Consider the following 27,789-nt stretch of genomic DNA (forward strand, 5'->3'; position numbering starts at 1 on the left):
AAACAACTTTGTAACTGTATCAGTGATTCAATTAAGAAACACAAATTATTATTAATATATAATTATAATATAATAAAATATCAAATTATTAATAAACATATTTTACTCATAAACATCACAGCTCTTTTGAAATCTATATTCAGTGCCTTATTTAAAAAAAGAACAATTGCTTTATTTAATCACCTTGGTTACAAAACTTTTCATGATTGAGTTTCAGTCAGAGTGTGCACCACCCTTCACCAGTATATGTTCCCACCATCGATGTCCCCAATTTTCCTCTCAGCCTTCCCTTGCTTGCCTTTCGGCAGACATTTTACTTCTCTCTCTTTTTCTCTCTCTCTTCCTTTTATTCCCCACCTTTTGACATTGTGGTTTGCTTTACTGCTAATGAAGGGGTATATATCATACATATCATTTTATCCCCTTTTAACACCCTGTTTTTGTCCAGAGTGATCAGTTCCAACTTTCCTTGTCTTAGTGGTCCCTTCATAACCTAACTGCACTAATCCATTATTTGTGGCAAGCTTCCTATCGTGTTTAGTGCCTTATTTTTCTCAAACTGGACTTGCTCTTCAATTTCAGCCCCATTTATCTGTTTCTTACATCTTTACTCCTAGTAAACCGAATGTTGTTAAGGCAATAAAAGCCAACTGATAATAATCAAATATTAACTCTTTATTATCTACTTGACTTCTTTTATATGTGACACTCATAACCATACATTCTTTTTTTGGGGGGCACACCCGGTGACATTCAGGGGTTACTCCTGGCTATGCACTCAGAAATCGTTCCTGGCTTGGGGGACCATATGGAACACTGGGGGATTGAACCATGGTTTGTCCTAGGCTAGTGCAGGCAAGGCAGATGCCTTACCACTTGTGCCACTGCTCCGGCTCTATAACCATACATTCTTCCTTAAGTCTCTCTACCTATGGTTTCCTTTGTTTCTAGTAATTCTTCCTGGTACTCAATAACTGCTTGGCCTTTATCTCCTCTCATTTTTTACATATGCTTTTTTTTTAAAATATTTTATTGGGGGCTAGATCAGTGGTGCAAGCGGTAAAGCATCTGCCTTGCCCACGCTAACCAAGGATGGACTGCGATTCGATCCCCTGGCGTCCCATATGGTCCCCCAAGCCAGGAGTGATTTCTGAGCGCATAGCCAGGAGTAACCTCTTAGCATCATTGGGTGTGGCCCAAAAAACCGAAAAACAAAGTTTTTTTTTTATTGAAACCATCGTGATTTACAAAGTTCTTCATAGTTGGGTTTCAGACATACAATGTTTCAAGGTCAGTCCCACCACCAGTGTTGACCTTCCTCCACCAGTGTTCCTAGAGTGTGTCCCATGCCATCACCCCTGCCCCCAGCCTGCCAGCATAACAGGCTCATTTTAAGTTTTGATGGGTCTTATGATTTCATTGTTGTTGCCTTTGACTTGGATATTTAGTTCTTTTTTTTGTTTGTTTGTTTTTTTGGGCCACACCCGGTGACGCTCCGGTTACTCCTGGCTATGCACTGAGAAGTCACTCCTGGCTTGGGTCCGTCCTAGGCTAGCGCTGGCAAGGCAGACACCTTACCTCTAGCGCCACCGCCCCGGCCCCTAGTTCTTTTTTCTTAAATAATTTAATCTAGTTCTTTGTTTTAGCTTTTATGATACTACCAATGTGGGCCTGGAGAGATAGCACAGCGGCGTTTGCCTTGCAAGCAGCCGATCCAGGACTAAAGGTGGTTGGTTCGAATCCCGGTGTCCCATATGATCCCCTGTGCCTGCCAGGAGCTATTTCTGAGCAGACAGCCAGGAGTAACCCCTGAGCATCGCTGGGTGTGGCCCAAAAACCAAAAAAAATAAAATAGTACTACTTGAGACCCCTTGGGCCCTGATCCCCATTACTTCATATCTGTATTTCTCCTCCTTGCACACAAATTTCTTTCCTTCTTCTCATTATACTCTGGGTCCAAGAGTGGTTGAGATGACTCCCATTTACACATATACTTTCTTAAAGGCATCAATACTTCAACTTTCACTATTAAAATCTTTAATTCTCAAATCAGTAATACCAAGGCATATATCAAATCCTAGAAGTCTGAATATCCAACCAGGATTTTATTTTACAAGCATCTCAAACTGGGGCAGAGAGAGATGCTTATTCTGATTTGATTTTCATATGGTCCCTCAAACACTTCTGAGTAGATAGCTTTCATTATTTCTCTTCTGGAAGACTAATTTTTCATTCTTGTTTTATTTCCCTGATAATCTTTCTTAGATAACTCCTTCTTAGTAATGTTCTTAAATGCAGTCTTCCTCAAGAAAGTAGCACTTGCGGCTGAAGGGTTAGGATACAGTGGGTAAGCACTTGGTTTGCATGTGGCCAACGAAGGTTTGATCCCCAGCACACCATATGATCCTTCAGGGCTGCTGGGAATGATCCTTGGGTATAGAGCCAGAGAAAATCCATGAGCACTGCAGGGTCTGGCCTCCTCCCAAAAGAAAGAAAGAAAGAAAGAAAGAAAGAAAGAAAGAAAGAAAGAAAGAAAGAAAGAAAGAAAGAAAGAAAGAAAGAAAGAAGGAAGGAAGGAAGGAAGGAAGGAAGGAAGGAAGGAAGGAAGGAAGGAAGGAAGGAAGGAAGGAAGGAAGGAAGGAAGGAAGGAAGGAAGGAGGGAAAAGAAAGAAGGAAGAGACAGACAGACAGACGAGGGGGTGTTGAAATACTATCCTGATGTGACTGTTGGTTTAATGACACATGCATTCAAGCATCAAGCTTCAAATATGTGAAATTTTGTACAAGTCAATCATACTTCAGCAAAGCTATTTCAGGACTGGGGGTGTGGCTCAATGTTAAGTACCATTTAACAATGAGCCACATTCCCAGTCCTAGGGGCTTTGAATTTTATCCTAAAGCAGTGCTTAATTTCAATGTAGAAAATGTGCCAGTTCCTTCCTTCCTTCCTTCCTTCCTTCCTTCCTTCCTTCCTTCCTTCCTTCCTTCCTTCCTTCCTTCCTTCCTTCCTTCCTTCCTTCCTTCCTTCCTTCCTTCCTTCCTTCCCTCCCTCCCTCTCTCTCCTCCCTCCCTCCCTCCTTTCTCTCTCTCTTTCTTTCTTTCTTTCTTTCTTTCTTTCTTTCTTTCTTTCTTTCTTTCTTTCTTTCTTTCTTTCTTTCTTTCTTTCTTTCTTTCTTTCTTTCTTTCTTTCTTTCTTTCTTTCTTTCTTTCTTTCTTTCCCCCTTCTCCTCCCTCCCTCCTTCCCTCCCTCCCTCCCTCCCTTCCTTCCTCCCTCCTTCCTTCCTGCCCTCCCTCCTTTCTTCCCTCCCTCCTTTCTTCCCTCCCTCCCTCCCTTTTTCCTTCCTTCCTCCCTCCCTCCTTTCTTCCCTCCCTCCCTCCCTCCCTCCCTCCCTCCTTCCTTCCTTCCTTCCTTCCTTCCTTCCTTCCTTCCTTCCTTCCTTCCTTCCTTCCTTCCTTCCTTCCTTCCTTCCTTCCTTCCTTCCTTCCTTCCTTCCTTCCTTCCTTCCTTCCTTCCCTCCCTCCCTCCCTCCCTCCCTCCTTCCTTCTGCATGCAAGGCAAATGCTTTACTTCCATGCTATCTCTCTGGCCACCCTATGTAGAATGTTCAGAAAGAACAAAATAAGCAAAAGAAATCTTTTGCTTATTCATTACCCAGTCTGAAGGACTTCATTATAGCATTCTCAAAAGACTTGTAGAATTTTTCATTTTTTGCCTCTTTCTGTTGCATTATATATATACTTCTTATATATATATATATACATTTTCATTATATATCATATATACTGTAATGTTCTGAAAATCATAGAATTTATCTACTAACAATATATGTTCTTTTTTATCTAACAATTTTTTTCTTTTTTAATATAATTTTTATTTTGAACATAGTGGCTTACATATTGTTGACAATAATATTTAGGTACATATTTACATAAAATCAGGGGGATTCCCATCACCAATTTGTCCTCCCTATATTATTTTTTTATTAATATCTTTTTTATTTTTGGTTTTACGGGCCACACCTGTTTGATGCTCAGGGGGTTCTCCTGGCTAAGTGCTCAGAAATTGCCCCTGGCTTGGGGGAACCATATGGAATGCCAGGGGATTGAACTGCGGTCCTGATCCTTGGCTAGCGCTTGCAAGGCAGCCACCTCGTCGGCCCCTGATATCTTTAAGCACCTTGATTACAAATATGACTGTAGTTGCATTTCAGTCATGTAAAGAACACCCACTTCACCCGTGCAACATTCCCACCACCAATGTCCCAAATCTCCCTCCTCCCCACCCCACTCCCACCTGTACTCTAGACAGGCTTTCCACATTCCTCAACAATGTATATTCTAACAATTCTGTTGTATTATATGTATTCTTTTTGTGCATATATATTCTTATATATCTGTATATATATTCTAATAGAATATATATTCTAATAACAGAATATGTCTGTTGTAATAGAACAGAATGTTTATATTATGTATATGCATTATGTATATCCTTTTTGTATATATATAGATTTTTATTTTTTGTCTCTGTTGCATTACATTTATTCTATTTATGTATATTTATATACACACAATTATATATATTGATTTTTGGGCCACATTCAGTGGCACTTACAGGTTTCTTCTCTATCTGAGCTTAGAAATTAATCCTGGCACGCTTGGGGGCCCATATGGGATGCCAAGGATTGAGCCTGCAAGGCAAACTCCCTATCCGATGTGCTCTGGCCCCTGTTTGTATATATTTTATGTATAGTTAAATATTGGTCTTCTCATTTTATAAATATCATTATAGATTAATTCTAATAGTTCTATATATCTCTTCCAGTGTGGCTATTTATAGTTTTTTTCCCTATTCAAATATATTGTATTTACAATTCATGTTTATTTTAATTTTGTTTTTATATTTTAATTTTTAACTGTATATTTTTTCCCTTAAAAATTTAAAACAATATTTTTTATTTAAGCACCATGGTTACAAACAGGTTTGTAATTGGATTTCAGCCTTAAAATGCGCACACTGCCCATCAAAGTGCAACTTTCCTGCCACCAATTTTCCCATTTCCTTCCTTCCCCATCCCCTTCCTGTCCGAGATTGGCATTGTATTTCTCTATCATTCTCATGGTAGTTGTTAGTGTAATTATTTCTCTAGCTGCGCTTACTACTCTTTGTGGTAACTTTCATATCATGGGCTGGTCCTTCCGCTCTCATTTTTGTTGCCTCTGGGTATTACTATACTTCCTATTTTTCTTAAATGCCACAGATTTTATTTGTTTGTTTATTATTTATTTATATTTACTTATATTTGTTTATTTTTAAACTTTAGCGTTTTTATTTTATTATTTGTGTGTGTTTGATTATTTTTAATTTTTTTCTTGCACTATATTAGTTTTGGTCATTACATTCCGAGCAAGTCAAAGGAATTTTGTTAGTGAGAGTTATTGGAATTATGGGTTAAGATCTAGTCCTAGTCATTTGCTTTGGCTTCAGTAAGTTTCCTGGGGTGGAATGGACACTTGCAGCCAGATTGGGGCTTCCTTTAAAATCGTTTTTAATTTTAGCTATCTTGTACCATATTAATTATATAAATATGGCCCTCATTTGTGTTAGAAGGCCAGTTTATAGTTCCAAACAATCAGATTTTCCCTGCGAGACAAGTGTTAGAGAGAGCCAATGTTCTTGCCATCATCTTGTATAGAGAAGAGCTTTTCTACCATATCTTTCTTTTTTTTTATTTCTAATAAAATCTTTATTTAAGCACCATGATTGTAGTTGGGTTTTAGTCATAAACAGAACACCCCACTTCATCAGTGCAATACTCCCACTACCAGTGCCCCTTACCCCTCCTTCCCAACCCCTGCCTGTATTCGAGACAGGCATTCTACTTCTCTCACTCATCTAGATTGTCATGATAGTTGTTAGTGTAGTTATTTCCCTAACTGCACTCACCATTCTCTTGTGGTGAGCTTCATATCTTTCTTTAAGGCTGTAGCATATGGATATCTGACTTTATTTGGGGACCTTGGATTGAATTTCTCAACTACTGTGTGCTTTAAATTTGTCTTTTGTTCTCTCTAAGGTTACAAAATATAAGCATAAGGTTATGGGAGATTGGTATCTGAATTCCTGTTCCAGTTTTGTTTTTGTTTCTGAAAAATTTCCTTTTTTTCCTTTTCTGTTTAATCATACACTAGAAAAGATTTAGAAACAGTTTAGCAGTTTTTAGGAGTTTAGTAGTAGAAAGATATATCATGTTATATTTTATCATACCTATTATTCTTGAACTTCATCTTATTTGCATACTTTGCTTTCATAATTTTAGTGTGAGAACTATTCATATTTTATTCATTCTTATTTTAGAGTTGTCACTAATTTATAAATTGAGAGCTAATATGATATATATTAAGAGAAAATATGACACTATTGTCATATTTAGCTGTGGGTATCAGTAATCAGTGGCTTAAAATGGACAAGAAAATTAATATAATGTTAGCAATTCTGAGAAAATTGGGAATGATTGTGTTTAGTTCACATGATATTTATATCATGTATACATATATACATATAGCATAATACTATGTAATCCACTAAACATGTATATACATTTATATAGGTGTCTTTTCATGTTACAAATGACATAAGCAATACAAATTACATTGCTATATTGTTTGATTTTATCTGATAATGGGAAACTGGGTTTGTTTATTAGACCTTTATTAGATACACATATATAGATACATCAGACCTGCTTATATAATACCAAATCCACTCTTTTTTCCTGTATTGTTTATAGCTTTATGATATGTCAGTTAATTATGAAATATTTTTTTGGGTGGTATTTGGGCCATACCCGTGGCTCTCAGGGGTTACTCCTGGCAGGTTTGGGTGACCATATGGGATGGCAGGAATTGAACCCTGGTGGGTCCTGGGTCAGCTGTGTGCAAGGTAAATGCCCTACCATTGTTTTATTGCTCCAACCCCACCATAAAATAATTTTAAGTGTGGAGACTTTGAAACTTTTCTTTAATTAATATTTAATATTTAAAAATATTTATATATATTAATCAGAGGGCTTAATTCCTATTTTTTGTAAAGGATTTTGTAGAGTTTTTATCAATATACCCTAGATCAAGTCTCATTATGATGTTTTAGATACTCAGTGATTCAATAGTTTATTTACTTCTAACTTTGCATGTTTAAGTGTTAAACTTGAGAAAAATGGTATTCAATGAAACTGGACCTAATCTGCCTATTAATCATAATTTTATATTGGTTTATACATATAGCATCTATGCCTCAAGCAGTTTCCTCAGGTTAGGTTCAATGGTTATCATACTGTAGAAAGATTATTTCTTTCATTTGACAACATCTGTAATTCAACTTTTATCTGCCAGATTTCATCATTACCACTGAAAGCTTCAATGGAATGAACCTTTTTGCAATTAACACAAATTGATACAGAGGCTGAAATGTACCCACTAACATAACCTATAGGGCTTTTGTGTCTTCACTTACTTATGGTGATTAATTGACCTAATGGTGTGATATTATCATGTAGCTATGGCAATCTCTTTGCCCTTAATTTGAAGTTTCCCTGCTTTCATTCTTTTATTTCCTAATAGTCTGTTGTTGATTTGACTGATGTTTTGTGACAAGTTTTCCTTCTCTACACTCGTGTGCTCTCTAACCAATACCAGGTTTTTGGTAGGCCCTTTGGGGAGGTGCCAATTGAAACTGCTCCACCCAGTATTTTATCCCTCGGAAAATAGCCATCATAGAAGCTTTCCTGCCTTGAGGGAGAACTTATCTTAGGATTCTTTTGATTGAAAAGACTATTTTTGGGGCCGGGTAGGTGGCGCTGGAGGTAAGGTGTCTGCCTTGCAAGCGCTAGCCAAGGAAGGACCTCGGTTCGATCCCCCGGCATCCCATATGGTCCCCCCAAGCCAGGGGCGATTTCTGAGCACATAGCCAGGAGTAACCCCTGAGCATCAAACGGGTGTGGCCCAAAAACCAAAAAAAAAAAAAAAAAAAAAAAAAGAAAAGACTATTTTGGTCCTTTCAACCAAATGGATACCTTAGTATCTGCAGAGCTGGAAAAAGGTTTAAGTTTATTTGCCCTCCTGTAGCACAAAAACATTTGAATATAATCTTCAACATAGATTAGCATGAACTTGATGAACTAGGTTATGCTTTCCCTGTCACTAATGAGTATATATATATGTATGGATGTGTGTGTAGATATTTACACATACATGCAGTGATCTTGTCTTCACATTTGCACCTGAGACACTGAGAACGTCTAACTTATGGTAAGATCTGAATTAAATTGATGGGCAAACTGAAGTAGAAAGGGAAGGCACTTTAACCTCCTCTTGACCTTCTACTTTCGACATCATGCTCAAATCTGTTTCTTTCACTTTATTTTTAACTTTTGGAATAAACAAAAATACTAATGATGCTTTTATGGAGCTTAATGAGAAGAAAATGTTTCAAGACTAAAAAACCAAGTCAAACAGTTAAGAAATATCTATGAGAAAGAAAAGACCAGAATAATCATCAGAACTGTTTTTTCCTTCAATTAAGCAAAACAAAAAGAACTATTTTCTATCTTTTGTGTGGTTTTAAAGCTTTTCAACAGATAAACTTTTACATCCATGTAATATATTCTTTTACATGCATTTTGAACCACATCATTAGTCTCCTGCCCACCCCATTTTCCATTTTCAGTATTCATAAAGGATTCTCTTCATGTCTGACTCCATGCTCGGAGCTTGAGATAAAATGGGCAGGATACATCTTTACTCTCCTCTTTAAATCTTAAAGAATAAAAATTATGGGATGGAGAAACTGACAAGTGAATGGATAGTCAGTATACAATTTAATAAAATCCTTGGTGGTGTTTCTACCAAAGAGGGTGCTTAGGACTTACTCCTGGCTCTGTACTCAGGGATCACTCCTGGTGGGCTGGGAATCAAACCCAGGTTGGTCATCTTGTTCTATTGCTCTGGTCCTAAGTTGCAAAGTGAAATTTGAGTGGAAATAACTTTTTCCTATACTAAATGAAAAGGCAGAAGAGCAGCTTAGGCTCAAGAAGTGGTTTTTATTGTTTTTGTACCTGTGGACCATTAGTGGTTAGCATACTAGTGGTTGAATATCACTACTTCATAGTTAATAAGCAGCATTGACTTACTTTGTGGATTGGAAGGCAATTTCTGTGGGCTGGCACAATGTTGGTGGTTGAAAATAGATTTAGGGGTAGATTTGAAATTGCTTGTTCTTTGATTTGCTTTTAACTTTTGAAAATTGAACTATGATGTAAGCATCTGATACTTTCCTTTGCTAGTAGCAGAATATTAAAGGAAAGTGGAAATTGGAAATTCCCTTAAAAATGTGATTTTCTGGGGCTGGAGTGGTGGTGCTTGCTGTAAGGCATTTGCCTTGCATGTGCCAGCCTAGGATGGGCCTTGCTCCTGGTATCCCTTATGGTCCCCCAAGCCAGGAGCGATTTCTGAGCGCATAGCCAGGAGTAACCCCTGAGCGTTACCAAGTGTGGCCCAAAAAACCAAAAAAAAAAAAAAAGTTATTTTCTGGTTCCAGAGGGAAAGTATAGCAGGGAAGGTGCTTGCCTTGAATATGCCTAGCCAGATTTAATTCCTAGCACCCCCATATGGTTCCCCATGCTCACCAGGAGTGATTCCTGAATGCTGTTTTGGGAGTAAAATCTCAGCATGGCCGGATTTTGCCCCAAAGCTGAAAACAGAACAACAGCAGCAACAAAAAGAGAATTACTAACTCACAGACTGAAATTTGGAGATAGAATTATTTCAGGATTGGTTCATCATTGCTGTCCCTGGCAATTTTTATTTTTGATCATTGCCAACTTTTTTTTGAAGGAATAATATCTTTATTTAAGGATAAATATTTATCTTGCCACTTTTAAGTTGGCACCATCTCCTCTCATTTTTGGATGGTCACAGCTAGGTATCATATAGGATACTCTTTCCTTGTATTCTCTCCACTTGACCTCTCTTTACTTCTCATCAGTGAGAGTTTTAGCATCTTTTAACTTAGTCATTGAAAAAGGGCATGGAATGACCAAGGTTGACTGACAAATTAAATACTGTATTTTCCGGCGTATAAGACAACCCTTCAACCCATGAAAAACTTCATAAAAGTCTTACAAGAAAATTAGTTATTTCTTAAAAGTAAGAGGGGAGCAAATCACTTGTCCCTGAAGCTGGAGTAAGTTTCAGCATGCCATATATCAGCATATAAGACGACCCCCAACTTTTATGAAGTTTTTCAGAGGTTGAAGGGTCATCTTATATGCTGGAAAATATGTAGCAGTATCCCTTGCAAATAGAGTGGGGAAATGAAATTCCAGAATAAATGGGGATTCTTCTGATCAAAGAATGAAATAGCTGTGTGTAGGCACTACTAACATTTTGAAGTAGAAGTTTGTCTGTCTGTCTGCCAGCTCTCCTCCCCTCTCCCTCTGCTCTCTTTCTTTCTTTCAAAACATTAAAAAAAATTGAACTTTCAGTCATACAATGTCCCAACGCCCGTTCCTTCAGCTTTCTGTCTCTCACTTTCTCCACTCTTGCTCCCGCATGCTTTTTCTCTCAAAAAGCACTTAGCTTGGTATTAGGCTTCATATTGCATTAACGTTTCCTAATTGTGTTTTCTTTGGGAGTCAGGCACAGCTGTATTAGTAATAAGCAATGTAATTTTGATTAAAGCACTTAACTTTTCTTGGCCTCAGTTTCCTCCAGTGTACAATAAGAGCTTTGTATCCCATCTCCAAGACCTCTTTTAACTCTAAAATGTGTACTAACTCTAAATGTATACTAGGGGTTCATACAATTTTGTACCATTCCTTGTTTTAAAAGGAGAAACTGATATTCTAGGAAGGATACTCCTAACTTTGTGAATTGGGAAAATTGTTCATTTCTTGAGTTTCAGGTTTTTGTTTATAAAATTTGAATATTATATCTCATTTATAAAGTGAAATGTGTGAGATAGTATGAGATATATGTATATATTTGTGTATATATATATATACTTAAAAAGTTATTTTTCTTGTTTTAACAACCAGATAATAATCACAATAATCATTTTGGTTCCATATTGGGTAAGGATAAATATTTCTTAACTAGAATTTTTTGTGTCATTTTAGAGGTTAAAGTTTCTCTTAATATGCACATGAAATATAGGTGGGTTGTTTAGAAGTAAGCATCAGATATTGAAATTGTAGCTGAAAAAGTATAGTTTGATTTTTGTAAAAACTTGTGGTTCCTGGGGGCCGGAGAGATAGCATGGAGATAAAGTGTTTGCCTTGCATGCGGAAGGACGGTGGTTCGAATCCTGGCATCCCATATGGTCCCCTGAGCCTGCCAGGAGTGATTTCTGAGCGTAGAGTCAGGGGCAACCTCTAAGAGTTGCCGGGTGTGACCCCCAAAACCAAAAACCAAAAAACAAACCCCCCCCCCAAAAAAAAAAGAAAAGGAAAGAAAAGAAAAGAAAAACTTGTGGTTCCTTTGGGGTTTTTTTGTAGATCATCCATAAGACAGTCTTCTGTAGTTGAGGATACAAAGATTGTTCTTTAAGCACTTCTTTTCCTTTCACTGGGCACTAGACTATTTGGATTATAATAAATGATTAAACTACTGGTACAGTTAATGTCTTAGCCTTGTATAACTGTGGCACACCTACAATTTTCAGAAGCATATGCCTTTTTATCCAGTTCTTATTTTATTATAGACATGGGAATATAAATATTAGAGTACTTATATGAAATACATTTTAAGAAATAGTTTAAATCTTTAGTCAAATTTTTAAATATATTAGTCTCTCTGGGCTCCTTCAAGTTGAAGTTTCAAGAGATGGTAGTCATAAGCCATCACTAGATGGCAGTCTTTCTCCAATATTGTCATTTGTTTAGTGTGTCCTGCTGGTGGTGCCTGTCAAAAACTCCTTTTTTTGTTCCATAGCATTGCCTATTCATATAAGTTATACTTCAGTAGACCTACGGACTTTCCAGATGTTAAGACTTGCTTATTTTTGATTTTAAAATTTTATATCTGATATCTTGGTTAGCGTTGAAGAAGGCTGAGGGATATTTGCAATGTTGATTCAAGACTAACTGTAAAGTAGTAGTCAGTAGTTGCCTTTTCCTGTGGTCAGCAGTCTAAAAGAAAATCTCTAGGCCACTGATTTTGTTTTTTAACCTTTGTATTGCCAGATGGAAACTATAGATCAGTCCATTTCAGAAATGCATATATGTAATTCTGCCTCTGCATATGTCTACATAAAATCTGGGAAATGTGGATTTCCTGATGTAAACCCATGGAGCAAAAATTTATTTATAGTCTCCAAGCCCCTGTTTTAAATGTGGATTTTATTTTCTAGCTTTTAAAATAGTCAGCATACCCAGGGGTTCTACTGTAAACCTGTCATGTTATTTAACATTATTGTAATTGAAGAGAATATTAGTGATAAAGGCCCCCAAATAGTAGAAACAAGTAGAGGGCTTGGATAAGGATGCAGAAAGCCAGCAACTAGTTTGAAACTGCATACATATGTGATTCTGATAATGTGTGATTTGTATATCAATACTGACTGAAATGGAAGTGGATTGCAGAAATTTAGAGGAAGACTAGTTCTTTTTGGGGGGATGGAACAGTGTTTGGGACTTACCCAATTGATCTGACACAGGAACACAGTTTATATGAGTTTTCAGTCTGTTTTTGATTTGGGGACTACAGCTAGCAGTGCTCAGGGCTTACTCCTGGCTCTGAACTCAGAGATCACTCCTCTGAACCATATGAGGTACCAAATCTGGGTTGGCTGTGTATAAGACAAGTGCTTTACCTCTGTGCTGTTTCTCCAGGCCCAGGAGGTTGATTCTTAAGAGACTGTGTTTACTGAGTTACACAAAGACTCTAAGCTATAGCTCTTGGTGGAAAAATTGAAATGTTTCATAGTGAATGATAATACTTACTGCCCAAACTCAGAAATATTACTGTGTCAGTAGTTCCTGGACTAGAAACGTAGAGATCACCTAATATTGAATTATATCTGCACGTGCCATTTCACTAATCAGTTCCAGTGACTATTGCCATTCTTCAAAAGGCAAGATTTTTTAGTGTCTTGTCATAGGAATCTCCAACCTTTTTCTTATAAAAGGAGGAAAAAGTTGTAGTTGTTTGATGTTAGTTAATATGTCAGTGGTGAGTTCTTTCTTTATATTTCAAATAGCTTCTGTACGTAGGTTGGTTATTCTTGCATCCTAATTGCCAAAGTAGTAGTCTTTGTCACTTATTTAAAGATTTTCACTTTTGTTTTAAATAGAGAATAAATCTATATTACTCTGACTTTTCTTAAGGTGATATCCCATTTTTATGCTTGGCTGAAGTTCTTTATGTAGTCATCATAATTTTGTTGACTTTTGGTTAGTGGCATTGATCTGCTAAGGAGAAAGTACTTTTGATCCACACAATCAGGGAAACATTCTGTCACATTTCCGTCACAGAATAAGAAAATGTTGGTAATAAGCAAATGTTACCAAATGTTGAGCAAATGTCAGAGATCAGGACACTCATTACAGATAATGGCAAACATTTATTAAGCCTACTAGCAGTGCTGTCTAGGGTGCAGTATGCATGTAGCAAACAGGTCTTGACTTCAAGTTTACTAATTGGGATGGTTTGGGAGACTGATGGACAATGATATAATAAGCAATTTGAGGTATGGTGGTTAAACATTATTATCTTAAGAATTGCCAAAACAAAATTTTTGAGGAAGAAGGAGGCTACGTAAAAGAAAAACAAATGTATTCCTTTATGCAAGATGAAGGAAAGCTAGAGATCGGGACTTGAGAGAAAAGAGAAACAAGGTTAGATAAACAGATTAGATTGTGTAAAAGTTTATGGTAAATTCTTAATATTTTGAATTCTTTTGTAAAGGTAAACTATTGAAGATATGTAAGTAGGGGGTATTGCCTGAATTACTGTTTAACAAAAGTTGAATTGCTGTGTGGTATTTGTTGAGGTGCAGAGTAGGGAATAAGAGCGCAGAATTCTTAATAGCCTGTTGCTTTGGTTCAATGTGTTGATGATACAATTTAGTGGAGGGAAGGTAGGAATGATAGGATACAATCAGTTTTAAATATGCTTTGGAGGTTGAGTTGTAAAGTCTTAATGGATCAGCTAGGATGTATAATGGAAAGAGATGGTCTGAGTTTTGCTTTAATGTTCCTTACTGTGATGGGTAGGTGAATATTCAGATTTTGAGAAATAAAAGGGTGTGGTTGGGAATGGATAGGGGTCTTTTCTTTTTAGAATGATGGATGGCATTGGCACTTTAGGGGTGAATATGGCAAGTCATATATATACATAAAGCTATGAAGCTAAACATTTGGAATAGTGTAAACCAGTGTTTCTCTACCTTTTAGTATTATTTAGTAGTGTTGTATGACCAGTTTAGTGTCTAGATATAAATGAGTCCAGGGGCCAAAATGATAGCATAGCTGTAGGGCCTCTTGCATGCAGCTGACCCAGGACATACCCAGGTTCGATTCCTTGCATCCCATATAGTTCCCTGAGCATGCAAGGAGCAATTTCTGAGTGCAGAGCCAGGTGCCCCTGAGCACTGTTGTAAGTCAGCCCCTGAAGAGGTTGACTGATGGAGGGATGGAGGATGAAGTCTTTCCCTTTTAGCTCGATGCACGAGTCTGCCACCCTGTCTAGCCGTTGGTTCTGAGGTGAAACGGCGGGTAAACAGCTCGCAGTCAGGCTTGTGGAAATATTAGCTTTATTCGGTGGACAAGACTGAAGTCCAAAGCCTCAGCCTCAGTTCCAGCAAAAAGCCCCTCGCCTTCCACAGACCCTTGTTTTTATTCCCCAGAATCAGGTACCACCCAATGGTGGGATCAGATACCACCCAATGGTGAAAGCAGAATCAGGTACTACCCTAGGGTGGGGGCAGAATGCCAGGTCACACCCTAGGGTAGGGCACAATTACCGATCAGGTTAGGGTCAGTAACATAATAATCCCCTAAAATATTTATATACATAACAAGCACCACTAGGTGTGGCCCCAAAAAGCAAAACAAAATAAAAAGAACCCAGACAACACAGCTATGTGATTTTAGCGTGTAGCATCTTGGATATAGACATGGAATTGGAATGACCCCACTTTTCCCAGATTAGTTTAATTGAGGAAAATAGATATAGAGAAATTGTTATTTGGTCCTATCACTTGTTGATGAGCGTTCCATGATACATACTACCAGATTCAAACATATTTGAGTAAATGATGAAGCAAAACATTTTTTCTCTTCAAAAGTGATCATCTAGCATTGGGATTGTTATTAAAGAAAATCCATTTATTCTGTGATTTATGCCACCAAAATATTTAACTTCTAAATATATTAACCTCTCAGTTTGTAATTTTGTTTCTCTTCCTGTCTTTTTAATCTTCATGCTATTTTATCCCCAAAGGTCTGTCTATGATGGAGAGGAACATGGACGATTCATGGAGAAGCTTGAGACTCGAATTCGGAATCATGACCGAGAAATTGAGAAAATGTGCAACTTTCATTACCAGGGCTTTGTGGACTCTATAACTGAGTTACTGAAAGTGAGAGGAGAAGCCCAAAAACTCAAGGTAAGGAGCCTCTATCCTGAGCCATGGTTTTGATTAGCATTAAATAGTGGGTAATAAATTACCTGTAACATCATTTGTAGTGAAGATTTTTCTATAGGTCAGGAAGGAATTCGGGACCAGGGAGTTAACCCAAAGGGCTAATGTGCTTGCTTATATGTAGGAAGCCTCTGTTGAGTGCTCCCAAAGTTAACCAAACAAAAATTTTATTCTGGAACACAGGTGATTGGGAGGATGACTTTTTATCTAAAAAGAATACTTTTTATATTAAACTTTACTTGGGACTATCTACGCATGGAGAGAACCATTAACAGAATCTGTTGAATAATCATGTGATTAATTTCTTTCTTTGATAAAAGTAATCATTGTAGGAATATGGAATTTCTGTCCAGTGCTATAGAGGCTTTTGTAGGAAAGCAACTCCACTTAAAGGGAAACAAGGCAATGACAGTGGAGTCATCATTCTACCAAAGCATGAGGGTTCTTTCTCTATATGCCAGGTTCAAGTTCAGGATGGAGGCTAACAGATGGGTCTAGTACAGTGGTCAGCAACCTGCGGCTTGCGAGCCACATGTGGCTCTTTACACTTTTAATTTGGCTCTTCTGTGTGCCGGGCAGCCACTCCAGGAGTCAGGAGTTCTCCCTCCCTCCTTCCCTTCCTCCCTTTATCCCTCCCTTCCTCCCTCCCTCAAAAAGGATTATTTAGGGGGCCGAAGAGATAGCATAGCAATAGGGCATTTTGTCTTGCATGCACCTGACCTGGGAGGGACACAGTTCAATTCCAAGCATCCCATATGGCTCCCCAGTCTGCCAGAGGTGGTTTACTTTTTCTCTTTCTCTTTTTCTTTTCTTTCTTTTTTCTCTTTTGGTTTCTTAGCCACACTCAGTGATGCTCTGGGGTTACTCCTGACTATGTGCTCAGAAATCGCTCCTGGCTTGGGGGACCATATAGGATGCTGGGGAAATCAAACTGCAACCCATCCTAGGCCAGTGCTTGCAAGACAGACTCCTTACAGCTTGCACCACTGCTCTGACCCCCAAAAGCAATATCTGAGTGCAGAGCCATGAGTAACTCCTGAGCGCTCCTGGTAGTGGCCCAAAAAACAATCAATCCATCAAGTTTAAAAAATACAATAAAAAATAAAAAAGGATTATTTGGACAGAAGGCACAGAAGCAGTTTTATTGGGAGGAGAGGTAAACTACTAGAAGTTTAAGTCATATTCTAAAGCTACATTGTTTTAAAAATTAATTTGAGGACCAAAATAATAGTACAGTGTGTAGGATACTTACCTTGCATGGGGCTGACCCAGAGTTCATTCCTGGCATCCTTTATGGTCTCCTGAGCACCACTAGGAGTAATCCTTGAGTACAGAGCCTGGAGTAAGTCTTGAACACTACTGGGCATGATTTCCCCACGGCCCCCCATACCCCCCAAAAAAAAGACTTAAAAATTTCTTTGTTTTGGTGAGGTTATTGAAGTTGTTGTCTCCATTTATATTTATTTGTTTGTTTGTTTATTTCTTTTCTTTTCTTTTCTTTCTTTATGTACTCTGCCATGTTTTTTTTTTTTATCTCAAGACCATGACTTTTATGTGGTGCTTATCTTTATTGTTGGAGTGCTCATTGGATATTTGATTTGACACTTCTTTTTGTACTGTTGGGGTGTTTCACCTCTTTTTCCCCTTCTTCTCTCAAACCGATGATGAGAGCCTTTAGAAGGACTCCACCCATTTTTGGGCGTATTTGATTTTTACTCCAGTTTATTACTTTTCTCTCCTTTAAACAAAACCACATAACTTGAACTATCTAGTCCCGCCTCCCAGTTAGAGGGGGAAATAAGGGAGGTATCAAGATCAAACAGGTGTAAGACTACTAAGTAGTAAGCTAGGCACAGAGGGGACCACGTATTCTAGCAGCCCTGGGGTTGAGGGAGGAGAATAAAGGAGTTAGGATGGGATTGGAGGTGTAGGGAAGACAAATCGTTAATGGGAATCCCCCTGATTTTATGTTAATATGTATCTAAAATATTGTCAACAATATGTAAGCCACTATGATCAAAATAAAAGTTATATTAAAATACTTTGCTGTTAAAATTTTAATTTAGTGTTAAATATATTTTGCTACATGAATAATAATGCATTTGATTGTGGGATGCTGACTTAGTTCCCATTGGGGGTTGCTGTCTGTATACAATATGCATCATATCATTGTACCTTTTTCTTTTTTGGGGAATGGTCAAACCTAGCAGTGCTTCTGGTTACTCCTAGCTTGGTCCCCTGGGTCACTCTTGATAGTGCTTGGGGAACCATGTGGTACCCAGGAATGAGCTCAGGCTCCTTATGCAAAGCATGTACTCCAGCATATGTTACCTTTTCTAAAATCTTAAATATTCTGCAATTTAAAACATGCTGGATCCCAAGTTTTCAAGTAAGAGTTTATAAACACGTACAGCTTATCCAACCATTTTAACAAATACAATTTGCCAGCACAAGTTTTCTTTTTCATATATATATTTTGTTTGTTTGTTTGTTTTTGGGAAATTGTGTTCAGGTGTTACTCCTAGCTCTGTGCTCAGAAATTGCTCCTGGTGGCTCAGCAGACCATATAGGATATCGGGATTTGAACCACCATCCTTCCTGGATCAGCTGTGTGCAGGGCAAATGCCCTACTGCTGTGTTATCTCTTTCATATCTTAGTTGCTTCCTCAGCTGTCTTCTTCAGAAATTAGCAATTCTTTTGATTTATACTTAATGTTCTTTAATGTGTACTCATAGGAAACCTTTAATTGATATAGTTCTTCCTCAGTCAACATGCCAAAATTAATTTTAGATGAGATAAAGAGTTAAATTTAAAAAATAAAGCTATAAAAAAACTAGTAAAAAAAAAAAAAAAGAGAAATCGGGGCCGGCGAGGTGGCACTAGAGGTAAGGTGTCTGCCTTGCACTAGAGGCACTAGAGGTAAGGTGTCTGCCTTGCAAGCACTAGCCAAGGAAGGACTGCGGTTCGATCCCCCCGTGTTTCATATGGTCCCCCCCAAGCCAGGGGCAATATCTGAGCACTTAGCCAGGAGTAATCCCTGAGCATCAAATGGGTGTGGCTGAAAAACCAAAAAAAAAAAAAAAAAGAAATCTTTATGTGATTTGGGTAGCAAGGAATACATTAAACAATTTCTAAATCACAAAGAAAAATAATGAAAAGATCTGACAACATAGGGCCCGAAGAGATAGCACAGCGGTGTTTGCCTTGCAAGCAGCTGATCCAGGACCAAAGGTGGTTGGTTCGAATCCTGGTGTCCCATATGGTCCCCCGTGCCTGCCAGGAGCTATTTCTGAGCAGACAGCCAGGAATAACCCCTGAGCAAGGCCTGGTGTGCCCCCCCACCCAAGAAAAAAGAAAAGATCTGACAACATAAAAAAAATTTGTGCATTCAAATAAAAAGTAATAAATCAGAAATACTTATAAGTACTTATGACAAATGACTGACATTTTTAACATATAAAAACCTTTTGTATTAATAGGAAAAATTGAGCTCTAAAGTAATACTAAAATACATATAAATAACAAAATTTAGGGTAATTTTCATAATTAGAAATAATTAAGAAAATGCAAACTTAAATAACAAGGTACCTCTTGATAAAATGGTGAAATTATCAAGGAATAAAATGATATTTAAGTTTAGTACCACAAATCGACCACTAGTCAACCATGTAATGCTTTTTTATATAGTTTTAATTTGTACAACTTTTAGGGGTTGGAGCAATAGCACAGCGGGTAGGGTGCATGCCTTGCACGTGGCTGACCTGGGTCCAACCTGGGTTCCACCTTCAGCATCCAATATGGTCCCCGAGCCTGCCAGGAGCTATTTTTGAGCACAGAACCAGGAGTAACCTCTAAATGTTGCCAGGTATTGCCCAAAAAACAAACAAAAAATTGGTACAGTTTTTGAGGAGAGTTGCTTTAGTAACCAGTATTAAAATCTTCACATAGTTTGCAGATTCATTCTAAGTTATAGCTAGAAGTGCAAGAATTTATATGACTTTAAAAAAAATAGGTAACGTTGGAACATTATAGGGACCAAGATGTGACTTAGTTGTCGAGCACCATCTTTGCATATGTGAGAACCTGGATTTGCTCCCTAGCTCTGCTTTGCCCTGCTACCTCTTACCATGCTGGGTTTGCTCCCACAACAATTAAATGAATTAAAGTTTATTTAGTAGATGATTAGAAAAACAAATCCGGGTACATTCATTTAACAGAATAGATTGCAATGTATTCTAGAAAGATATCTCCCTTAGACTTTTGGCTTTAATACGAATACTTTGTGTAAAGCACTTGAAAAGTATGAACAGTTTAATCTTTTTTTTTTCCAGAAAACATTATTCATCATTTATATATGTATTTGTAAATTTTATCACTAGATAAGCAATATTACATATTAGACAAAAATGATAAATTAGAAAAGTATGCCATAGTGTGGACCCTGTATATTGGGATGCTGATCTTTTTGTCATTCAAAAGCCTCCATCGAACAGAATTATTTGAAAAATGTAAAAACAATGATATGGAGCATTTTGTCAGGAGCTATGTGTGTGCTCTTTGTCCTTTTCCTGCCACCCAGCCTCCCAGCCCCACTTTCCACTATTTTTGTCTATGTTCTTGGCTAGCCTCAGAACTTTTGGAACTTCTTCAGTTGTCTGGTCTCCTAGTCCAGATGGTGGGCTGTGGGCTGTTCTGCCTCTGGTTATTGCAACAGTCATGTGCTTGAGTACCTGTGTGGCAGGTAGTACTGAATATTGTCTATGGAATATTGTACCAAATGGCCAGAAGTTGCTCTTATTGCTTGATGCTTGGTCCTTGTCTTTCTGTTCTTTCCTGAAAATGGTTTCAAGTTGTAAATGCCTTCAAATTGTTCAGGATGCTCCTGAGGAACTAAAGATGACTGACCTGTTCCAGGCTTTTGACTACTCCAGATTCCATCCACTCACCAACATTCAAGTCCAGCAGCTTTGTTTTCAGTCTGTGCTAAGCTGTGAAATGTCGAGTTATTTTTTAACTGTTGAAATGCATTTAGAAAATGGGGAAGGGAGGTTAATACTGACAATAGTCTTTTAACACAACAATGAAAATAAATTGTATTCTAGCCTGGCTACAATTTCTTTTAACTCACAGAATTTACATTTAGTTTCTCTGATTCAGAAGTAGCATTTTGGTTAGGTAGTATAATTTTTTCTTCATTTTGTTAAAATAACATTGAAATAGTGATTATATTTTTTTATTAGAACCATTGATTAGGCCCCTGTAAGATACATTTTAGAACTGTGGTTCACATGAAATTCATTTAGTGTCTGTGATTATTGCAGTATTTTTAATAAAAATTAAAACAGAGCAGAAAAATTAAGTATTACATGTCGTAAGGGTGAACATTGTTTCTTAAAAATGTTTTAGTGTTGGGGCCAGAGCAGTGGCGCTAGAGGTAAGGCATCTGCCTTGCAAGTGCTAGCCTAGGACGAACCGTGGTTTGATCCCCCAGCGTCCCATATGATTTATTACAATGGCAGAATTAAATAGGAATAGATTATAGTGGCCTTCACAAAACTGGTTTGCTGTCCTCTGTCTTAGAGAGCGTTTCTATTAAAAAGCATTATGCATGGCTATATCATGTTTCTTATACATACTGTACACACAATTTAATATTTTTTTAGTTTTTTTTATATGTGATGCTGTTTTTAAAGATTGCTTTGTTTTGTGTCTCAGCCAGATATTCAGGGCCTATTCTCAGCTTAGTGCTTGCTTATGTATAGAGGTCACTGGTTTAGTGTTTAAGGAACCAGGTAGTGCCAGAGATTGAAGGTGGGTCTCCTACATGCATAGCATGAACTCCAGTCCTTTGAGTCATCTTGTTGGTTCTTACTTGTGATGTTATTGAAAATTTAATTGGAAAAGGAAATTGAGTGAATTTTTTCTCACTACTTTTTCTGATACTTTATAAGGTCTTCCTGGAGGAGGTTGGATTTCATTTTTTCTTTGAAAGAAATGCACGAGATAATTTTGTCTGAAAATGATAGTCCCAGTATAGTTAGGAGCAGTTTTCATGAAAAACTAGTTTCCTGAAATGATCCTCAATAAAAGGGTATTATGTTAAATAGTCCTGGGAAACGATATTATATTCCCTTCCCGGGCTCAGGATACATGTAGACTAGCAGAAACTTCAAAAGGTCTAGAATAAGTGAGCCATTATATTTGTATTAATCTGTATGTTTTGCTTTGTATGTACATACACATACACACATACTCTGTTTTCATGTACAGAGGACCTAACATTTCTTGATGTTCTAAGGTGCTTAAACTGTGGGTTGTGATCTACTAGGGGTCATGAAATTAAAGAATTTTGTTTGAAAATACATTTCTTGATGATACATTATCAGTGACTGATTTCTATGCCTATCATAAACATCTGTCTACATGGACTCATGTGAGAAATTTTTGGATGATAAGGAATTCTCAGTGTAAAAACTATAAGCAACTCTGCACTAAGGTCCATAATTGGGGATGCCAAGTTAGACTAATACCTTCAAAATGTTAGGAATGGCAGTTATTATTGAGTAGAAAGTTTTCTAGGGGTCAGAGCAGTGGCGCAAGTGGTAGGGTGTTTGCCTTGCACGTGCCAACTTAGGACAGACCTCGGTTTGATCCCCTAGTGTCTCATATGGTCCCCCAAGCCAGGAGCAATTTCTGAGCACCTATCCAGGAGTAACCCCTGAGTGTTACTGGGTGTGCCCCCCCAAAAAGAAAAGTTTTCTAGAATAAATTATTAAAAGCTATTATTCTCATATTTTGATAATATCTAAAATGAAGAGGAAATTACCATTCTAAGACCTTTATTATTAAAGTTAGATCAAAGTGGATATCAAAGAAAAAGTACAAATTTATAAAACTTTATTTAAACATTGTGGTTTACTAAATTGGCCAAAATATAGTTGTTTCATGCATTCAGTGTTTCAATGCCAGTCCCACTACAGTGTGACTTCTCTCCAAATTTGTCTCCAGTTTCCTACTCAGTCCTCAAGCTTGCCCCCACAGCAGACACAAAATAATTATTTTGTATTGCTTTTTACAACTAGAATGACTAATGAAATTATCAAAGAATACTTAAGTAAAAGAAAATTTGTGAAAATTTCTATGTCTCTCACCATGGAGTCATTAAGTCATTGTCTGAGGGTTTACTGAGCTGTTTGTTACTAGTTGGGGCTTCTGTGTTGCTGCTTTTGTTTATTGAACTTAATTGGCTTCTGTACTACTTCCCACCTAATTTGGTGTGTTCCTACTGGGCTGGGCTGTTAGTATTGTGGAATTTGGAGGTGTTATGCAGCTGCATATGTGGTTGCATGCTCCAGGAACTTCATTGTCTATAAGCTTTAGTGGCTTGGCTTGGTTTACATTTCTTCCAAGATCTTAAAGATCTTAAAGATCTTCCAAGTCTTAAAGCTGTAGCGCTGGTCACTGTTTATATGGCAACAGTTGTGGGTGTGGTCTTTGGGGCTTCGGTCAATTAGTCGAGGATGAGGGGAGGTTGCCATTTCGAGAAGACCCCAGAGTTCTCATCCTGAAAACCAGTATGCCTGGAATTTTTGTTGGGGGTAATGTCTCTGCTGAGATTAGTTATGTCTTGCTGAGATTAGTTCTGAAGCAGTGAAGTTGGGCCTTTTGCATGGCAGCAACTGTGGAGTTGTGGGTACAACTGCTAGGGTTTTGGTAGGGCAAGGACTTGGCCCGCTCCCCTCCTGAGAGCATCCCAGGGAAAAAGTGCCAATTTTTAAGAAGATATGAGTTCTAATTTATCATGAGTTTTGACTACAAGGTTTTGGCTATCCGATAGAGAGATTAACTTTGATAAAATGGCAATATTGAAATTTAAGAAACTATTAGATATTAATCATCCAGGGAATGGAGAGAGAGTACAGTAGGTAGGGTGCTTGCTGCAAGGATGAACTTGGGTTTGACATGCTGCATCCCATATGGTCTCCCAAGCAAATGAGGAGAGAGAGAGAGAAAGAGAGAGAGAGAGAGAGAGAGAGAGAGAGAAGAGAGAGAGAGAGAAGAGAGAGAGAAGAGAGAGAGAGAGAGAGAGAGAACATATGGTCCCCAACCCCTGCTAAGAGTGATCACTGCAAGCATCACTGAGAGCTCAGAAACTAAAAACAAGCCACAACAAAACAAAACCATTTCTAATACTGAGATAATAGGGAAACTTTATGACTTAAAAAGTTCCATTTATACCTAAGTACGTTGGTAATGCATTAGTGAAATGAGGTATATTTATGATAGTTTTCTTTATGCACACATGGTAAGATTCTTTTGGGATCTATTTTTTTTCTCTCTTACTTTTTTCCCTTTAGTCTTTTCAAACAAAACGTGATATTTATATGTTAAAGTATCCTACACCTGGTAGAAAAGATATAATTTTAACTCAGGAGAATTAGTATGGTGGAATCCTGAAACTAGCTGAATACTTTGTTTTTTCAATTGGAAATGTAATCTTATTTACCTTGTGTCTAACTGGTTTTTTTTTTTTATGATTTTAAATTGTCTTCTCTTCACAGAATCAAGTGACGGATACTAATAGAAAACTACAACATGAGGGAAAGGAAGTAAGGCCAGTTTAATTTTTGAAAAAAATCTTTTCTGTTTTCTGTTATTCTCTTTTGATGGTGAAATTTTCTTATTTAGTACTAATAAGGCCATAAATAGTATATTGGATGTATTTGGACATTATTGTTGCATCTAATGTTTATCTAAATCAAAGGAACATAGCAAGGTGGAAGCTTAACAAAGAGGAAGGTACCTTTGTTTTACTATTTTTTCTTTTTCTTTTTGTTTTTTGGGCCACACCCGGTGTTGCTCAGGGGTTACTCCTGGCTGTCTGCTCAGAAATAGCTCCTGGCAGGCACAGGGGACCATATGGAACACTGGGATTCGAACCAACCACCTTTGGTCCTGGATCGGCTGCTTGCAAGGCCAACGCCGCTGTGCTATCTCTCCGGGCCCTGTTTTACTATTTTTTCTCTTTTCTTTAAAGACCTGCCAATATTATTCCTTTCGTTTGGAATATTCTTTTTCCAATGTTCACCTACTTCAGACTTTTTTGTAGATGTTGCTGCTTTATTAATGCCTTTTTCTTAATTCCTTATTTGAAATTGCAATCTCCCTTTCATTTTTTTTTTTTTGCCTTGATAATCAATCCTGCTTGATTTTCCCCTGCCCCCAGTACCCATCATATCTGATATTACATACTTTTACTTATGTGTTTGGGTGTTGTCCCCTCTCCCTCCTGTAGAAATAAAACTTGATGCCAGGAATTTTTTTTCTTCATTGCTGTATTTCCCATTTTCTTGCCTACACTGTGATTGATACACAGTGGATGCACCATGAATATTTGTTTAAAAATGAACGATTGATTCTATTAATTGGTAAAGTTGTGATTTACACCATCATAGTTTTCAAAATGAATTTATATCCATTATCTCACTTGATCCTTGTGGCCAACTTATGGTAAAGTCAAACTGGTATTATCACTGCTTTATTGCTAAGGAACTAAAAGTATTGCTAAAGTATATATGGTAATTGACAAGGCTGGGACTAAAAATAAAGTTTCCTGAGTATGAGTTTATTGTCCTTATCATGTAAATTCTTTAGCCTGAGTACTTTTAGCATTTAATTTTCAATTAGCTTTTGATTATTGATAACTTAATCAGCACCATTCATTTTTGCATGATAATTAAGATACAACGATTTTAGGAATGGCTAAGGAATCGGTATTCTAAAAGACTTTGCAGATTATTGCTTTAAAAAGTTTGTCTCGCTGTTTTAGATTATGCAGAATGTAGTTTCTTTTAGATTTTCTGTAGTATGGCTTCACTTGGAAGTCTTTTAAAGTAGTTATGGTAGGAAAAGTTACTCTTTACTAAACTGAAACTCTTGAAAAAGCCACAACTTCTAAGTGTGTAGTGTGTTTGTGGAAATGGAGATTTAGTTGACCATTATTTTTAAGCCTCATTTGAAACTGATGGGAAAGTCTATTGTGTTCTAGGAGAATAGTACTGATGAAAGAAATGTAGACTTTCTAAGAAGTTTGATGAAGCCATAAACAATAGTCTGAATAGATTTTGGGGAAGATCTCAAAATTGCTTTCACTGCTCCTGGATACTCCTGAATTTTAGGATTTCATGTCATGTAGCCTAACTTAGTATCATATGTATCTTAGGGTGAATATAAGACACTATAAAGACATGTTTTATTGATTGAGGAAGGCAGTTCCTTAGTTTATTTGACATATCTAACTATGGACCGGTTTGGGATTTTCTGATGAGTTGATCACAGGTGGAAAAATATAATGGGAAGACCTTTTATTTACAGCTGTTGGCATAATTGAGTCTTTTTCCTTCTTGACAAGCTGGTAATAGCAATGGAAGAGCTGAAGCAGTGTCGACTACAACAGAGAAATATTTCTGCCACTGTTGATAAATTAATGCTGTGTCTTCCAGGTGAGGAAAAAAAATGGAACAGGATTCTTTGAGTAATTCGATTAGCTTTAATTAATCTTTCAATTTCTTTAAGTAATACTTATGTATTCCCCTCCCTTTTTTTTCAAGTCCTGGAGATGTACAGCAAACTGAGGGATCAGATGAAAACTAAAAGGTAAGCACACACCCCCACCCTCCCCACCCCCGTTTCCTAATCTTTGGCTTTTTGGCTACATCTGACTATGTTCAGGGCTTAGTCCTGGTTCTGTGCTTAGAAACTCCTGGCAGGATTTGGGATTATACATGGTTCTGGCCAGAACCCAGGTGAGCTGTGTGCAAGCCAAACTTCTTAACCTGCTGTACTATCTCTCTGTCCCAAGATTTCTTTTTTCGTATTGAATCTTTTTTTTTTTTAATGTGCCAATTGACACATAAAGTCAGTTACATCAAGGAGAAAAATCAAGGTAAGTTTTCAGGATTTCTCTCTTTTGTACTTTCTTCTGGCTCTATTTTTTGTGTGTGGGGGGTTGGTTTTTGGGTCACACCCGTTGTGCTCAGGGGTTAGTCCTGGCTCTGTGCTCAGAAATCACTCCTGGCAGGCTCGGGGGACTGTATGGGATGCTGAGAATCAAACTGGAATCCGTTCTGGGTTGGCTGAGTGCAAGGCAAATGCCCTAGCGCTGTGCTATCGCTCTTCTGGCTTCTTCTGAGGGACATTTCTAGTAACTCCTTGGCTTTTCTTCCTAAGAAATAGTCTCTCCACTGCTCTAGAGGACCCTGCAATATGATGGAGGTATATGAGGCTCTATGACAAGCAAGTAACCTTGTCCTAGAACGTTAATTCTTTTCAGATTTTCAAGAAAGAAATTATAGTATTAAAAGTATTATAGTATTATAGTATGTGTTTAATATTGTAGCAAGATTAGAAATATTACAAATAGAGATCTAAATTCTTTTTATTTGTGTGTGTGTGTGTGTGTGTGTGTGCGTGTGTGTGTCACACCCAGCAGTTGCTCAGGGGTTACTCCTGGTTCTGCACTCAGAACAGATGCCAGAGATCAAACTCAGGTCTGCCACATGCAAGGCAAGCAAGTGCCTTAACCACTGTGCAATTATTGCTCTGACCCCAAGAGAGAGATCTAAATTTTTTAAAAATAAAAAGTATTTTTGGGAACGGAGCAGTGGTGCAAGTTGTAGGGCATCTGCCTGTGCGCACTAGCCTAGGATGGACTAGGATGGACTGCATCCCCCAGAGTCCCATATGGTCCCCCCAAGTCAAGAGCGATTTATGAGTGCATAGCCAGGAATAACCCCTGAACATCACTGGGTGTGGCCCAAAAAGCAAAAAAAAAAAAAAGTATATAAAAAACATTTAGTTTAGATAAGATGGCTACAGTCAATATACAAAATTGTTCACCTCACCACCACCATAAGTGCCCACAACCCCACATCACTATTTCTTGTGATGACTCTACTCTGCACTTCATCTCCTCCTTTCCCCAACCATTCCCATTTCTATGTGGCAACTGATTCTATAATCTCAAACCAACATTGTTCATTCCTTTGTTTGATCTATCAGTAGTCCACAGATAAGTGAGATCATCCAG

General features: G+C 37.7%; 1 protein-coding gene across 1 annotated transcript in view; it reads left to right on the plus strand.

Annotated features, from left to right (window-relative positions):
* The window catches only part of EXOC6B (exocyst complex component 6B), a 604,019-nt gene that overhangs the window by 71,857 nt on the left and 504,373 nt on the right, over positions 1-27,789 (plus strand). The window contains exons 2-5 of the mRNA XM_049785045.1: positions 15,499-15,664; positions 24,263-24,310; positions 26,113-26,203; positions 26,312-26,357. Coding sequence (XP_049641002.1) covers positions 15,499-15,664; positions 24,263-24,310; positions 26,113-26,203; positions 26,312-26,357 — 351 coding nt within the window. The remainder of the gene's footprint in view (positions 1-15,498; positions 15,665-24,262; positions 24,311-26,112; positions 26,204-26,311; positions 26,358-27,789) is intronic.

Source organism: Suncus etruscus, chromosome 12, assembly GCF_024139225.1.
Source record: "Suncus etruscus isolate mSunEtr1 chromosome 12, mSunEtr1.pri.cur, whole genome shotgun sequence".
In the NCBI taxonomy this organism is placed as follows: Eukaryota; Metazoa; Chordata; class Mammalia; order Eulipotyphla; family Soricidae; genus Suncus; species Suncus etruscus.